The sequence below is a fragment of the Arvicanthis niloticus genome, chromosome 5 (genome assembly GCF_011762505.2).
Source record: "Arvicanthis niloticus isolate mArvNil1 chromosome 5, mArvNil1.pat.X, whole genome shotgun sequence".
Lineage (NCBI taxonomy): Eukaryota > Metazoa > Chordata > Mammalia > Rodentia > Muridae > Arvicanthis > Arvicanthis niloticus.
In genome coordinates, this window is record NC_047662.1 from 6,105,870 (window position 1) to 6,121,011 (window position 15,142).

General features: G+C 46.7%; 1 protein-coding gene across 1 annotated transcript; it reads left to right on the plus strand.

The window, feature by feature from the left end:
* Nucleotides 1–241: 241 nt before the first annotated feature.
* On the plus strand, nt 242–14,791 carry Ca6 (carbonic anhydrase 6). The gene is made up of 7 exons (XM_034501965.2): nt 242–544; nt 2,447–2,595; nt 3,593–3,685; nt 7,140–7,209; nt 8,417–8,574; nt 11,581–11,704; nt 14,397–14,791. Exons 1-7 carry the CDS (start codon nt 487–489, stop codon nt 14,480–14,482), a joined length of 738 nt encoding a protein of 245 aa, XP_034357856.2. The 5' UTR covers nt 242–486; the 3' UTR covers nt 14,483–14,791.
* The last annotated feature ends 351 nt before the right edge of the window (nt 14,792–15,142 follow it).

Sequence of the window (15,142 nt, forward strand, 5' to 3'; positions counted from 1 at the left end):
ACTCTCTGAAAATGAGGTCAGGGGTTATTGGTAGGCCCAGACCCCCTTCAGGAGTCTTTGTCACATGACTACTGCAAGACAGAGGGCCAACTGCTCTGCAGGAGATCCTTGGACATGAATCACTAGCTCTGGGTTCTTTCTGCTGTTAGCTGCAAGGGAAGAACACCATCGCCACACCCCAAGTTCTGGGCTTAGTTTAGAGCTTTCCCAGCCGGCCTTCTGGAAGTGCTGCTTCTATTTCCAGAAGGCTGCCCCATGGGTCTTCCACCCAGAAGCTCCTGACCCCAGCCTGGTGAGAACCCTCAGAGAAGGCTCAGGGGGGTTGCTCTAAGTTGGGCCCCACTCTCTCCTGTGACAGGGGATGACGGCGGCGTGGCAGAAGATCAGTGGCCTGAGAAGTTCCCTTCCTGCAGCGGGGAAAGGCAGTCACCCATCGATGTGAAGAGGAGGAGGGTGTGGTTCAATGGGTCCTTGAAACCCCTGCACATGGTCAACTATGATGTGGAGGAGCCAGAGCTCTCTATGACTAACAACGGACACACAGGTAAGGGGGACCGGTGGGCTGGCAGTCTGCGTGAGAAACAGGGGGTGTGCATACAGGTCAGGAGCAGCATGCACAGAGACCCAGTTTTCTAGGGCTGAGGTAGGACGTAAGGCCTTGCACATCTAGGCAAACCCGGGTGAGGCCTGGCTACATTTGTTGACATTCCTCCTTTTAAAGACAACCCAGGCTGGCTTCAGGAAAGGATGACCCTGAACTCCTGACTTCCCCACTTACACTTCCTGAGTGCTGGGATTAGGGAGGTATACTACCACAGTTTATGTAGAGCTGGAGACCAAACCCAGGGCCCAGTGCATGCTGGTCAAGCACTCTACCTCAGCCCTGATGGGGGTCACCTGAGGACAGCAAACATCTGTCGAGACACTGATTAAATTGTCATTCCTCACAAAGGGAGCAAATGCTTTCAGGAGGTGAATCCATTTTCAGAATCTGGAAACTTTAGTAAGTGGAACTGGAGACAGAGAGACATGGGCCTGAGCTTCTCAACAGCCCAGCCACCAGCTAAACCAAAACAAAAACCAAAACAAAACCAAATAAACCACTACGACAGCTCCTTTCTGAGCTCCCTGAGCAGGCCTGTCAGTGCAAAGCCCCATAGGGACACCCTGTCTTCTAGAAGCTGCGGTCTGGGACAGGTAATTGCCAGGATCTCTCTTGTTGCTCCTGTGGGGACAACTGTCCATTTGGCTGAAGCTCTGTGGGGTCTAGGTTCCTGGCTCCCACCGACTCCTGGCAGAACTCACTCAGTGACTTCCTCCTTTAAGGTCTCTTCCGTTCTTGAGAACATAGATTTTTGAGACTCTAAATGGTAAGCCTGCATTCTACAAAGGGCCGTTCCCATCTCTGAGTCTGGATTAGTAGCTTATGTTCATCTGATCACAGCTTCCCAACTCTTTTAGATGATTTGGGAAGAACATTTCGAATATGAATGTTTTGCTCTTTAAGGAAACATATGGATCCATGGCCAAATTTAGAAATGTTTAAACAGGGGTGGGAGAGAGAAAGACAGAGAGAGAGACAGAGACAGAGAGAGAGACAGAGAGACAGAGACAGAGACAGAGATAGAGACAGAGTCTCAGATCTTAAATTATACCTTTTTTGTTTTAAAACAGTGTCTCATGGAGCCCAGGCTAGCCTCCAAATGCAGATGCAGTGAGATTGACCTGAAATTCTGATCATTCTGTCTCTGTTTACCAAGTGTTGAGATTACAAGCATGTGGCATCGTGCCTGACCGACTGGCACCTTCACATCCTTTCCTAGTCAGTCTCTGGTGTCACTACCCTGTTTTAGTCTTGGATGGCTCATTCCAAGAGACATGACTTTTTAAAGGTCTGAGCCAGTGAGATGAATATCTGCAGTCAATTTGACACAAATAATGTCCCTGTTGGAAGTCTGGAGGGCATGCAGCAGGGAGACCCATTTCTTTTTCCTCCAGCATTTCAGGGTTAGAATCTCAGTCAAAGTAAGTCCCTAAGCTAAGCAAGAGCTGGGGTCCTGGCTGGCTGTGTAACCTGGCTTCTGGTCTTCTGAGGACAAATTGAGCCATATCATGATGGCATGTGGTTAGAAATGCAGATGCAGGGCTCCCAGCCCAGCTCTGCCCCAGCCCAAGGCACAACATAACTGAGTCTTCCAGTCCCCGGGGTCAGCTTTCTTGTCCACAGAACAAGGAGTGCTGGAGCCCAGCATGGTGCTACCTCAGGCAGCAGTTCTGTGGGCTAGCCAAGTCGTTGTACAAGCCATGAAGCCATGCCTCAAACTAGCAATCCTACTGTCTCAGCTTTCAAGTGCTAGGAGTATAGGCATATACTTTAGGCAATATTTTGACCACGAAGCTACTTACGGAAAATCTGAGTCTCCCTGTGCCGTGTTCTCTCCCACAGTACAGATCACCCTGCCGCACAGCATGCACATGAGAGACTCTGATGGCAACACGTACGTCGCAGAGCAGATGCACTTTCACTGGGGTGGTAGGGACTCGGAAATAAGCGGCTCTGAACACACCTTTGATGGGATGAGGAAAATGATGGAGGTATGTGACAACCCCACAGGGCTCCAGACTCACCTTTCTTTGTGTCAGTGTCTGTATGCTTGTGTTACACAGGTGTTGTATATGTACACATGCAAGTGAGTGTGCATGCACATATGTATGTGTGGAGGCCGGGGGTTGATGCTGTTTCCTTTATCACACTCTCTCTCTCTCTCTGAGTCTGGATCTCATCAACCAGCTAGACTGGCTGGCCATCGAGCCACAGGGATGCTATTGCCACTGTCTCAGAGATTATCGATATGCAGTTCTGTGCCCAGTTTTCCTTTGTGGGTGCTGAAAATCGAACTCAGTTTCTCGCTCCCAACAGTGAGTGCTTTACCAACTGAGCCATCTCTCCAGCTCTACTTTTCTTATTAAATTAGCCAATTTTAATATTGGCTATTTTTATTAAAATATATTTTTGTGCAACGGTGATGGTTCATCACCCTGTGACCGAATTTATTTTGGTTCATTTGGAACTCTGTCATTGCGTTGTCGGGAGAATGTAAACAGGGTCCCTCTTCAGAAAACTCCCAGCGTGGCAGGAGTCTCTTGTCTGCACAGAGGCAGGCCTTCCTGGTTCAGCTGAATTTGTGTGTTAGCGTTTTTTTAGGGCACCTCTGTGGCCTGCACCCATCCTTGGGCTGATTTCTGGCTTACTGCTGATTCCAGTGGCTTCCAGTGGCTCTCCCTCTCCTTAAGCCCCCTAGAGTTCAGAGGAGGGCACAGAGGCCTCATATAATCTGGCCTCTGCCAGAGGGAGTTTGGGTCAGGTCAAACCAGAACCACAACCTTCCAGAATCCCACTTACTCTCTTTTTATTCTCAGAAAAGTTTCTGGTCTTGGCAGTTGGGACTTGTAGCCTGCACGGAAGGAGAGAGGGCACGGTAGTTTGTGAGGCCTCTGCCGGAGCGTCTCACATTCTCTCCTGTCTCTTTAGAATCTTTAAGTGTTTGACGTCCAGATGAACCACCCTTGACCTGCTTTTCCTCACTCACAGGTTCACTGTGTTCACTTCAATCAGAAGTATGAGACCTATGAGAAAGCCAAGGACCAAGAAGACGGCTTGGCTGTGTTAGCGGTCTTGGTTGAGGTAGGCTGGAACTATGCATGCGTGTCTGACTCAGGCTATGCCCTCAAGTCCAAATGAGGTATTCGGTCTAAATGACGCGTCATCTTCATTTTCTCTCTCCATCCCTTCCAAAGCTCAGCATTCCTGGGAAAGCTTCCCAGTGACAGTTGACCATTTTTCCAGCCCTTGGTCACTCTTGTGTTATGAACCTGGAGGCCCTGGGTAATAAGATGACTTAAAAGACCTGGAATCCCAGGAGGGTTGACTAGACACAGGCTGGTCTAATGGGCCAGGTGAAACCAGCCAGCCAGATTCTAAGAAAGTCCACACGATGGACTTAGGGATAGGTCATTTGAAGTTGACAGGAATCGGGGCTGGACAGATGCTCACTGATTAAGAGTTCTGGCTATTCTTCCTGAGGACCCAGGTTCTAGGCCCAGCACTCACGTGGCAGCTCACAACCAGTTCCACTGGCCTCTGAGGGCACCAGGCTTGCTTATAGGTACACAGACATACATGCAGATAGAACACCCATACATATAAAATACAAAACAAATAAATCTAAAAAACAAATTTAAAGTAGGCAGGAATCTAATTCTCAAAAAACTTAATGTAAAACTGGATGAAGTTATAAGCAAAATGAAATGCCCAGTTGTTTCCATAGTATCTTAGAACATGAAGCTGGTCATGGCAGTGCAAACCCGTAATCCTAGCGTTCAGGTGGCCGAGGCAGAGGATCGAAGTTCAAAGTCAGCCTAGGCTAGACCATGAGATCTTGTCTCAAACAAAACAAGATAAAAAATAAAAGCAAAAAACAAACAAAAAAACACACAAAAAATCATGCAACCCTCTTCCCACTATTTCAGCATGGGCTAGAGGCAAACAATACATTTATGACAGTTATTCACGAAATCAGGTAAAATTTCCGCTAAGTTCCAGAGGACATTCCCCCAGGGTTCTTCCGGTCCCTACCCACACTATGGTCAGACTGGAAATTTATTCCGGTCGAGGCTGCCCTGGAAAAACAAGTTCCGGTTCCACCTGGCCAGCAGAGTGGACGGAGTGTTTGTTGGGTGCAAGTTGAAGCCCAGGATCACTGTCCGTGAGAGAAAACGTGATTTCAAATGGTCAGAAAACAGAGAACTCACAGACAGAAGAACAGCTGGGGGCGCAGACCAGAGACAGTGATAGCAGCCAATCAGATCTTTACTGGGGAGCCGCTTAGAGGAGTCGGGGTAGGGAGTGGGGGAGGGTAGGGGGTAGGGTAGGAGTGGGAGGTGGAGGGGTGGAGCGAGGGACAGTGGAGGCTACAGGAGCTACATGGGTGTGTGCTGAGCTCACAGAGAGGATCAGTAGAAAGGCAAGTCACAGGAACCTGAGGGGTTTAAGCATGCCCTCCATCCAGTTCACTGTGACCACAGAACTAGAGCTGTCCCTAGGAATTCCAGCTAAACAAGAAAAGTAACATTTAACAGCAGTGTATGGTTGGCGTGCACCTTTAACCGCCAGCACTCAGGGGACAGGACAATCTCTGTGACTCAAGGCCAGTCTGGTCTACAGAGTGAGTTCAAGTACAGCCAGGGCTACACAGAAAAACCCTGTCTCGAAAAACCAAAAGAAGAGAGCTAGGTATGGTGGCACATGCCTTTAATCCTGGTCTGAAGCCAGCTGTGTCTACTTCTAAGCTATCCAGGGGAGCACAGTGAGACCTTGTCTTTAAAATAAGTAAGTAAGTAAGTAAGTAAGTAAGTAAGTAAATAAATAAATAATGACATTTAAAAACTGAACAAAATCAGGTGTGGTAGTTCACACATATATTTGTAACACTCAGGAGGCTGAGCTAGGATTGTCCTGAGTTCAAAGCCAGTCTGGGATACATGGTGAGTTCTAGGACAACCTGAAGTTAAAAAAAAAAAAAAAAAAGATAAATAAATAAAAATTAAAATCTAGGAGCGTCATGCTTAGCAGAGACCTTAACTGCTCTATGAAGTGGGTGTGGGGAGGTTTAGAGGGGTACATTCTTCAGATTAAACACAGCCAAGTACCAAAATAAGCCTACACATAAACAAATAAGAAAACGCCCTAGGACAATTTTAGGAGATCAGAATCAGAATTTCTTCCATATACTGTCTGATAGGCTCACCTTTCAACAAAAGAGTTTCCAATGCTAAGAGATAGGGAGACACAGGAAGTGGGGAGCTAGCTCAGTCAGTGCTTTCTGTGCAAACGTGAGGACCCACGTGAAAACCAAGGCACGGTGGCACATATGCATGTGTGTGTGCACAGAAATATAGAAAGAAGGCAGAAGTAAGAGCCAATGAGATAGCTTGGTGGGCAAAGTAGATCGCCATGCAAGTATGGCGGCCTAAATTCAATCCCTGGAACCTGCATAGAGAACCAATTCCACAGAGATGTCCTCTGACCTTGATACATGCAGGCCACAGTCATGTGCCCTCCCCTATCATACCAACACACAGTAACAATAAAGTTAAAAGAAGAAATCAGGAGAATAATATGAATAATTCACATAATCTATATGAAGGGGAAAGAAACCCCAACAGAACAGACCCCAGGAGTCTGTCATAGAGGTGCATGCCTGTTACCCCAGCACTTGGAAACAGTATTGATTACTGCAATCCGAGGCCAGCATGATCCACTGAGGGAGTTCTAAACCAGCCCAAACTACAACACAGTAAGAAAAACAAAATCAAGCCAGTCAGTGGTGGTGCACACCTTTAATCCCAGCACTTAGGAGGCAAAGGAAGGCAAATCTCTCAAGTTTAAGGCCAGCCTGGTCTACATAGTGTGAGTTCTAGGACAGCAGGCAGGGGCTACACAGAGAAACCCTCAAAACCAAACTAAAACAAAACCTCAAAAACAAAACAAAACAAAACAAAAAACCCAAACTAAAACAAAATTAAATCTAAACCAACCAAATCAACAGGGGAAAACAATAACAAAATATGCCTTTTAAACCAGAAGCAACTTTTATTTTCTTCTTAAAAAAAAAAAAAAAAATACCAGGGCTGGAGAGATGGCTCAGTGGTTAAGGGCCTTTGCTGCTCTTACTGAGATAGCACCTGTAGGATAGCTCACAACCTGCTGTGACTCCAGTTCCAATGGTCTAGTGCCCTCTTCTGGATTCCCTGGGCACTGCATGCAGACGGTGCACATACAGACACACAGGCAAACTCTGATACACATTAAACTAATGAAATCAACATTCATACAAGAGTGTTCTAGCAGTAGGGCTAGGGGAGCAGCTTCTTCTGGGACATCATGTCTGTCAGGAGCCCTGAGGATAGAGATGAGGGCAGTTGGTAGCAGGGGACAGTCATTTTATCCCCCACTAGGACTGAGCCGTGCTACCTCCATGTTTGTTGCTTAGCCTCCCAGCTGGAAAGTCAAGTGGCCGGTGTGGGGCAGCGGGCCAAGTTCCCCCTGTGCCGAGTGCTCTGTGCTTCTCTCTCCCCAGGTGGACGAATACGCCGAAAACACTTACTACAGCAACTTCATTTCTGAGTTGTCCAATGTCAAGCATCCAGGTAAGGAATGCTCACAGTAGGAGAGGTGTGAGTAGAGAAGCCGCAGCCCTTCTGAGGGAAGCCAGGTCTCTGGCTGAGGGCCTTGTCCCGGCCCTTTCTGCTGTAGGTTTAGGAGGGAAGCATACCTCTGGGAAGCCACGCATAAGTTCTTGTCCACTGTCCCCTCTCCAGCTCCTAAGCATGGATTCTTAAGTTATTAATGTGTACGGTGTTTGTCTTTGGGCTCAGTCACGCCCCCAGAGGCCGGAGCCCTCATGCTCAGTGGTCAAGAGAACCTGCCACTCTCGCAGAAGACCGAGGTTTGATTTCCAGCACCTAGATAGCAGCTCTCAACTGTCTGTGACTCCTGTTTTAGGGGATCTGAAGCCAGTTTCTGACCCCTTTGGGCACTAGGCATGCACATGGTATACATACATACATACATACATACATACATATGTATGTATGTACAGACAGACAGACAGACAAAATACTCATACACAAAAAATAAAAATAAAATTTAAAATATATTCTGTATGGAGAGGGAAGAGATGACTCTTATGGGCAGTTATGGGTACTTATTCTGCAGTCACCAGGGTCCAGAATTCTGACACCAGCAGCCATCTAACAAGCTGAGTGTCATACAAATGCCTGTGATTTTAGCTTTGATCCCTTGGATCGGGAGTTACAGCCAGTCATAGATCATCTGACATGGGCGCTGGGAGCCATATGGGGGGCTTCTGGAAGAGTATTATATGCTCTTAATCACCGAGCCCTCTCTCTAGCTTCTGGAAGTCACTTTGTTTATTTTAAGGATTTATTTATACAGGTACATCTGTACACCAGAAGATAGCATCAGACAGTTGTGAGCTGCCATGTGGGTGCTGGGAATTGAACTCAGGATCTCTGGAAGAGCAGTCAGTGCTCTTAACCACTGAGTCATTTCTCTGGCCCTAGAAGTCACTTTAAAGCTCAGGTTGGCTTTGAACTCAGGGACAGGTTTGGGTCTCACTCTCGCAAGTGCTAGGATTCCAGCTCGCCCCACCAGGCCCAGCTCTCCGCTGCTCACCCATCCAGAGCAGTAAACCGGGGGACAGTTTTTCAGCCATCAGCACCTTTGTTCTACAGCTTAGGTCCGCAGACTTGAACATCCCTGAGGCAGAGCCCGAGCTGTCCCTGCTGGGGCGACAAGGCTTCTCTCCTCCATTCCCTGTCTTTTTTCTCTTAGGACAAACGACAACCCTGAAAAATGTTAACATCCGGAACCTGTTCCCTGAGGACATCAGACACTATTACACCTACGACGGCTCGCTCACCACTCCTCCCTGCACAGAGAACGTCAAGTGGTTTGTGCTTCGGGATCCTGTCACCCTCTCCAAGGTCCAGGTAACAACAGCTCCTCAAAGCCTTCTTTTGACTGCCTGGATAGGGAGGACACTCCCAGAAGCCCACATGACTCACTGATACAAGCCACACACAGGCTCTGATGCTGCCTTAGTCAGGGTTTCCGTTGCTTCGACAAAACACCATGACCAAAGAAATGGATGAGGAAAGGGTTTATTTGGTTTGTATAGCACTGCTTGTCATCAAAGGAAGTCAGGATGGGAACCCAGACAAGGCAGGGGCCTGGAGGAGGAGCTGATGCAGAGGCCTCGGAGAAGCGCTGTTTACTGGCTTGCTCCTTGTTGCTTTCCCAGCTTGCTTTCTTACAGCTTCCAGGACCACCAGCTCAGGAATGGGACCACCCAGCATGGACCGGGCCCTTCCCCGTCAATCACTAATTAAGAAAATGCTATACAGCTGGATCTTAGGGAGGCATTTTCTCAGCTGAGGTTCCTCACTTTAGATGACTCTAGCTTGTGGCAAGTTGATATAAAACTAGCCAAGACCAATATCAACCCCACCCCCACGGAACTGTGGTCGACCTTCAGCCACCGAGGCAGGGATGGGTGTGAGAGGCACCAGCTGATCCAAGGAGCTTTGATTTGACGTAGTGAAAGCTCTGGACTCAGAGCCATGGGAAAGGGGAGGCACATGCTAAGGACAGATGTTCTCGAGCAGACCTGGCTAAGCTCTGTCCTAGGTCCTGTGTCAATGACTGCCTCTGCTCTTTGTCATGTTAAAACACAGCTTTATATTCAGTCTTAAAAAAAAAAAACTAGTTAATTGTATTTGTGTGTGTGTGCATGTCTATTGTACTGGAGTGTATATATGTGCACCGTGTGTGTGCAGGAGCCCGTGGAGGCCAGAAGAGGTCATCAGATTTCTTAGAATTACAGTTAGAAGTACTTGTAAACTGCTGTGTGGGTGCTGGGAACCAAACCCAGGTCCTCTGCAAGAGCAATGAGTGTTCTTAACCACTGAACCATCTCTCCAACCCTATACTCAGTCTTTTGAAGAGAAGTGGTCTATAGGTCCTCTTTTGTCTTTCAGAATAATAAATAGTCCAGGTACATGAATGCGTCAACCAACCTCCCTCCCTCCCTCCCTTCTCCTCCCCACCCCTTCTTCTTCTTCCTCCTTCTGAAGAATCTTACTCTGTAACCCAACCCAGACTGTCATGGCAATCCTCCTGCTTCAGCTTCCTGAATGTTAAGATTACAGGCAAGAGCCATCAGGCCAAGCTCTGAATGTGAATGTGTCTTGCCTTTAGTGAATACACCACACCTTACATAACACACATTTGTGGAGTTGAACATACTGCAAGCACTGCTAAGGTACAGGGCCAGTCTAATATCTCCTTACACTGATATTTTCCCTCAGAAACGAACATTTTTTTTCCTCTTAAACTTCATTTCTCTTCTCCAAAGGAAGATGGAAAAGACTTCTAACAGGCAAGGACCATTCCACACAAAAATGTTACTCTGTAAGCTGGAAGCAACCCCAGATAAGATGTAGCATGTGCCAGTTATCTCCAGAAGGGTCCAACTAGGGGCCTTCTAATTACTTATTAGAAGGGCAGAGCTTGATGCTACTCACCTGTGACCAGCGGAGGCCAAGGCAAGAGGTTTGAGAGCTCTAGGCCTCCCTTGGACACACACAGAAAGTTCTAGGCTGGCCTGGGCTACAAAAGAAGAGAGTTGTTTAAAAACAAACAAACAAAGCCAAGACTCAGATTATAGCTTGGTTTTAAGAATACTCACCTAATATAACAAGGCCTTAGATTTGATTCCTACCACTGTTGGGGGCAAAATACCAAAACACACAAGGAAAAAGACAGTTTGAAAGGGGATTAGCAGAGTCAGAGTTACAAAGACTTCAGACAGGGGAATCACCAGATGAAATGTAACAGTGTCTGATATGTACATATACACACACATATATGCAAATATATATACTAATATACGCATGTGTATATATTTTATACACTAATATATGCATATATGTATATATAAGTATATATGTACATATGTTTATATATATATATATATAATATACATAATACACATTATATATATATGAGTTTCTCTGTGTAGCCCTGGCTGTCCTGGAACTCACTCTGTAGACTAGGCTGGTCTCGAACTCACAGAGGTCCTCCTGCGTCTGCCTCCTGAGTGCTGGAATTAGAAGGATTGCCCCCATTCCCACCTGGTGGGATGAAACTGTGTCAAGCACAATTACAGATTGAGCGGCTGGGTTTAACAGTATGCTAGATTTAATTCAAGAGGCAACTAGTGAATTGGAAGACAGAGGCAGGAAGATAGTCTCACCTGGCACAAAGATGAGCCAGAAGGAGATGTTCAGAGTGTCTAAGAGAGATGAAGGGTGGAGTAGGAAGACCTAGAAGACGTCTCACTTAAGTCCCAGGAGAGGTTCAGCCGGGCGTGGGGTGCATGGCTTTGGTTGTGGCACCTGGGAAGCAGGGGCAGGCAGAACTTGGGGAGTTCAAGGTTAACCTGATCTACATAGTGAGTTCTAGCCTAGCCAGGGCTATGTAGTGAGACACTGTTTAAAAAAATAAAATTTTTTATTATTACTACTGTTACTATTATTATTGATCAAGAGTTAGCCACACAGAGAAGGTAGGGGACTCAAAATCTTAAAGGGAAGAAAATGAATGGAGAATGCAGACTTACTCATGCAGAAAAAAAAACCCACTTCTTAAAGATGTAGACAGAATATATCTTAGAAAAACAAACACTGAGCTGACTGCCTGTTACTGATTGCTTTTGTTCTGTTAACCAAATACTAATATAAAAAGAGGAGAGGAGACTGTGTGGAGATGCCTTCTGGGAAGGTGGATGGATGGATGGATGGACGATAGAAGGATGGTGACGTAAAGGTTGGCAGACCGCTCAGAACAGATCGACTTGACGTTTTCTTACACAGTCACTAAATGCTTTCACATTCCCCAGTGCTTCTGCCTCATAACTCACTTTCTGTCATCTGCAGGCTGTAACCATAGAAAACTCTGTTATGAATCACAACAACGAGATCATTCAAAGTGGTTACCGCAAGACGAAGCCCCTCAACAACAGGGTGGTGGAAGCCAATTTCCCATACTCCCCGGAGGAATGTGAGTGCATCAACTTCTAATTCCTTTGTTAGATTTGTGGAGCTCGGTGTTCTTCCCTCTTCTGCCCGGTCCCTTATCCATACAGAGGGAAGGAATGCCATTTCAAGGCAGGAGTGCTCACATGGGCCAGCATGGGCCGGCATGGGCAAGGCAGGAGAGATGGGAAACACCAGTTTCTCCCATCTCAGTGAGAGCAGCAGAGGAGACACCACATGGCTTGTAGCCTCCCTAGTCTTGAGAGTTGTGGGGAGAAACTTGCAAAGATAATCTGAAAACTCTCAGCTGAGTGTAGGCCCGAGTGGAGTGATTTCTTAGGAGCCTGTACTTCCCTTCCTCTGTATCATGAATGACTCTCTGTATCATGAATGACCGCTTTACAAATCACCCCTCTACCCACCGCCCTACAAATTAAGGCCTATTTTAACCCCTCTCAATCTACTTCCTGGTTCATTCGTTATTTCTGCTTGTGCTGTTTCCCAATACACTTTTGATAGAAAAGTGACACTGGACGTGACAAGTGCCTGCCATGCCCTGCTCACAGCACTGGCTGTGGCGATTCTTCCTCTAGAGTGACGTCTGTCACATGGTTCACGCAGACTCATTTACTCGTCTTTTTGTTCCATGATTTTCCATGTTCCATTTTTCCCTGATAAAAATTTTTACTATTCTCGCAACACATACCATTTGTAGTTTTGTATTCCACAACCCAAACGTCTTTCCATGGGAGATTCTCCAGCTTACCCTCAGACTCACCCAGACAGGGATGCTTCCTGATGTCAGTGTCCTACACGTCCTCGGGGTCCTCCCTGTGAACCCTCTGTGCAGGTGACTGCCTCACCTCCCACTGGGTGTCAGGATGCCTCATCCCTCACTACCACCCATGAGTTCTCGGTGACTGGGCCCTGTGCTGACAGTGTAGAGAAGAGACATCATTCTGCTCTTCCTTGAGATCCAGATTTCTGTATAGCCGTGGGCAGCTCCACTCAGCCACGTTGCGTGACCACAGCATCACACAGCTCTGTAGGATTCCATCATGGCTGACTATATTAACTGATAACAACATTTTATATGATCAACTTTTAACTGATTGTATCATGTCCCCCATGCAGGAGAAGCCAAGGGCTCAAAGGCACACAGGTTAGAGGACTTGGGAGGTGACTTACTTAGCAGTAGTACATGCATGAAGCTCCGGTTTGTTTTCCCAGCGGCATGTGCACACATTCACAAAAACATATGCACATGTGCGCATGCATGCGTGGACACACACACACACACACACACACACATACAAAATGAACACATGGGGAAGAACTGTGGCTGACATTCTGCATTCCCTGTTTCCTGAGGTACTTCCAAGTTTGATCTTTTAAAACTAATCTTTTCTTTAAAATGTGTGTGTGTGGCTTCTGTATACATGTGGCATGATTGTGGAGGCCTGGGGTCAACACTAAATGTCTTCTTCACTTGCTCGTCATCTTCATTCATTATTCATTCATTCATTCATTCATTCATTCATTCATCTATTGAGATAGGCTCTCACTATGTAGCTCTATCTGGACTAGAATTTGCTGTGTAGACCAGGCTGGCCTCAAACTCACAGAGATCCACGTGCTTCTGTCTCCTGAGTGCTGGGATAAGGCGTGTACCACCAATGCCTGGTTCTCCATTTTTTTGTTTATTTGTTTTGTTTTGAGGCGTGGTTTCTCACGGAAGCTGGAACTCACTGATTTGGCTAGGCTGTCTGTCTCCATCCCACTAGTGCCAGGATAACAGAGGCATGCCACTGTGTCCAGTGTTTCTGTGCATCCTGAGGCTCTGGTCTCTCAGACCCTCATGCTTGCAAGGCAGGCACTTCGTTTAGGAGAGCTGAGTGATCCTGGGGTGACTGGGTAAAGAAAGGATGAAGTCCCAAGTGAATATGTGCTGTTCAACCTGGGCACAGCTATGTCAAAAACCTAGATGCCTCAGACCCATGGCAGTAGGCAAAGCCTTTCCCAGGTGAGGGGTCAGAGGAGTCCCAAAGCCTTTCTGGGGTCTGAGTGTGAATATTAGCACTGTGTGCGAGGATGTGCATGTAGGAACAACTGTGTGCAGAAGCTAGCACTGCAGCTTCTTCCTCCCAGGCGATTACAGACTGACTCTGCTCCCTGTGGAGGTGTCCTTCCACTGAGACTAGCTAGCTCCCCCTTCTAGGCTGTATGTAAGAAAAACCCAGAGATTCTTGGCTGTGCATAGTAGGTGCACTCCTCCTTCTATGCTGGGCTGTGCGCAGTAGGTGCACTCCATCAGAGTGAGTAGAACTTACCTGATCCTCGTATTTCCGTATGTGTGTCTGTCCTTTCTTTGTCCCCTTGTTGCCACAGTCAGGGTCCAGGATCAAGCAATGTAGGACAGGACACTTTGTCAGCTCAGTCATCTCTAGAAATTTGTAATTACTTCCTCCCTCCCCTATCTCTCTTTGTCTCTCTCTGTTTCTGTCTCTCTCTCTGTGTGTGTCTCTGTCTTTGTCTCTCTCTATGTCTCTCTCTCTCTCTCCCGCTCATGACAGTAATTCTCTACATACCTTGGCTGTCCTAGAACTCCTCTGTGGCTCAGACTGGCCTTAAATTCAGAGACCTGCCTGCCTACTGGGATCAGAGTCACGCGCCTCCCTTGCTCATCTTGTTTCTTCTTTTTATTCAATATGTTCTAGACCCTAAGTACCACTTGGACACGAAACACAAGCATGAGAAGGCTCCACACGGTTGGAAACACAAAAACAAAGAGAATCTACCATAGTCGAGCCGGAAATGACACACTGGCCCTGAGGGCTCACCCTGCCCCTTTTCTAAGGAATCCTGGAATGTGGGTCTCCCTGCTGCCTGCAGCGGAGTCTCTGTTTAACGCAGAGGGAGTTCTCATCGTGAGAGGAAGTGGAGCTGCCTGAGCCAGAAGAGAAGGGATGTGGGTGAGAGGGAACAGACTGGGACGGACATGCAAAGGAATCAAGCCTTCCATAATCCCCTGCCAATCATTCACCTAAATTTGGGGTCAGCAGATTCAGCTCATGGTAGAGAGCTTGTCACAATCTTGGGTTTGATCCCCAGCACCAGAAAAAAAAAAAAAAAAAAAAAAAAAAAAATAAAATAAAGAAATAAAATCAATCACATTGATCTATGTTTGTTATAAATCATCCAGAGTTTCCCTATAGCGTTTAGATGTAATAAAGTGATTTTGGAAATTTTCATTTTTTAATTCTGTGTTACTATTCTTTTGTACGATTTTATTTATTTATTTATTTTTAAATTCAGATTTATTTATTTGGGCTGGAGAGATGGCTCAGTGGTTAAGAGTACTGACTGCTCTGCCAGAGGTCCTGAGTTCAGTTCCCAGCACCCACATGGTGGCTCACAACCATCTGTAATGGGATCTGATGCCCTCTTCTGGTGTCTGGAGACA

What these genes read in the sequence shown, in the direction of transcription:
- Ca6 (XM_034501965.2), top strand. Translation starts at nt 487, where the DNA reads ATGGTCAACTATGATGTGGAGGAGCCAGAGCTCTCTATGACTAACAAC. An exon ending in TGTTAGCGGTCTTGGTTGAG is followed by an intron (nt 3,686 to 7,139) that starts GTAGGCTGGAAC and finishes CTCTCTCCCCAG; the next exon opens with GTGGACGAATACGCCGAAAA. An exon ending in CCCATACTCCCCGGAGGAAT is followed by an intron (nt 11,705 to 14,396) that starts GTGAGTGCATCA and finishes AATATGTTCTAG; the next exon opens with ACCCTAAGTACCACTTGGAC.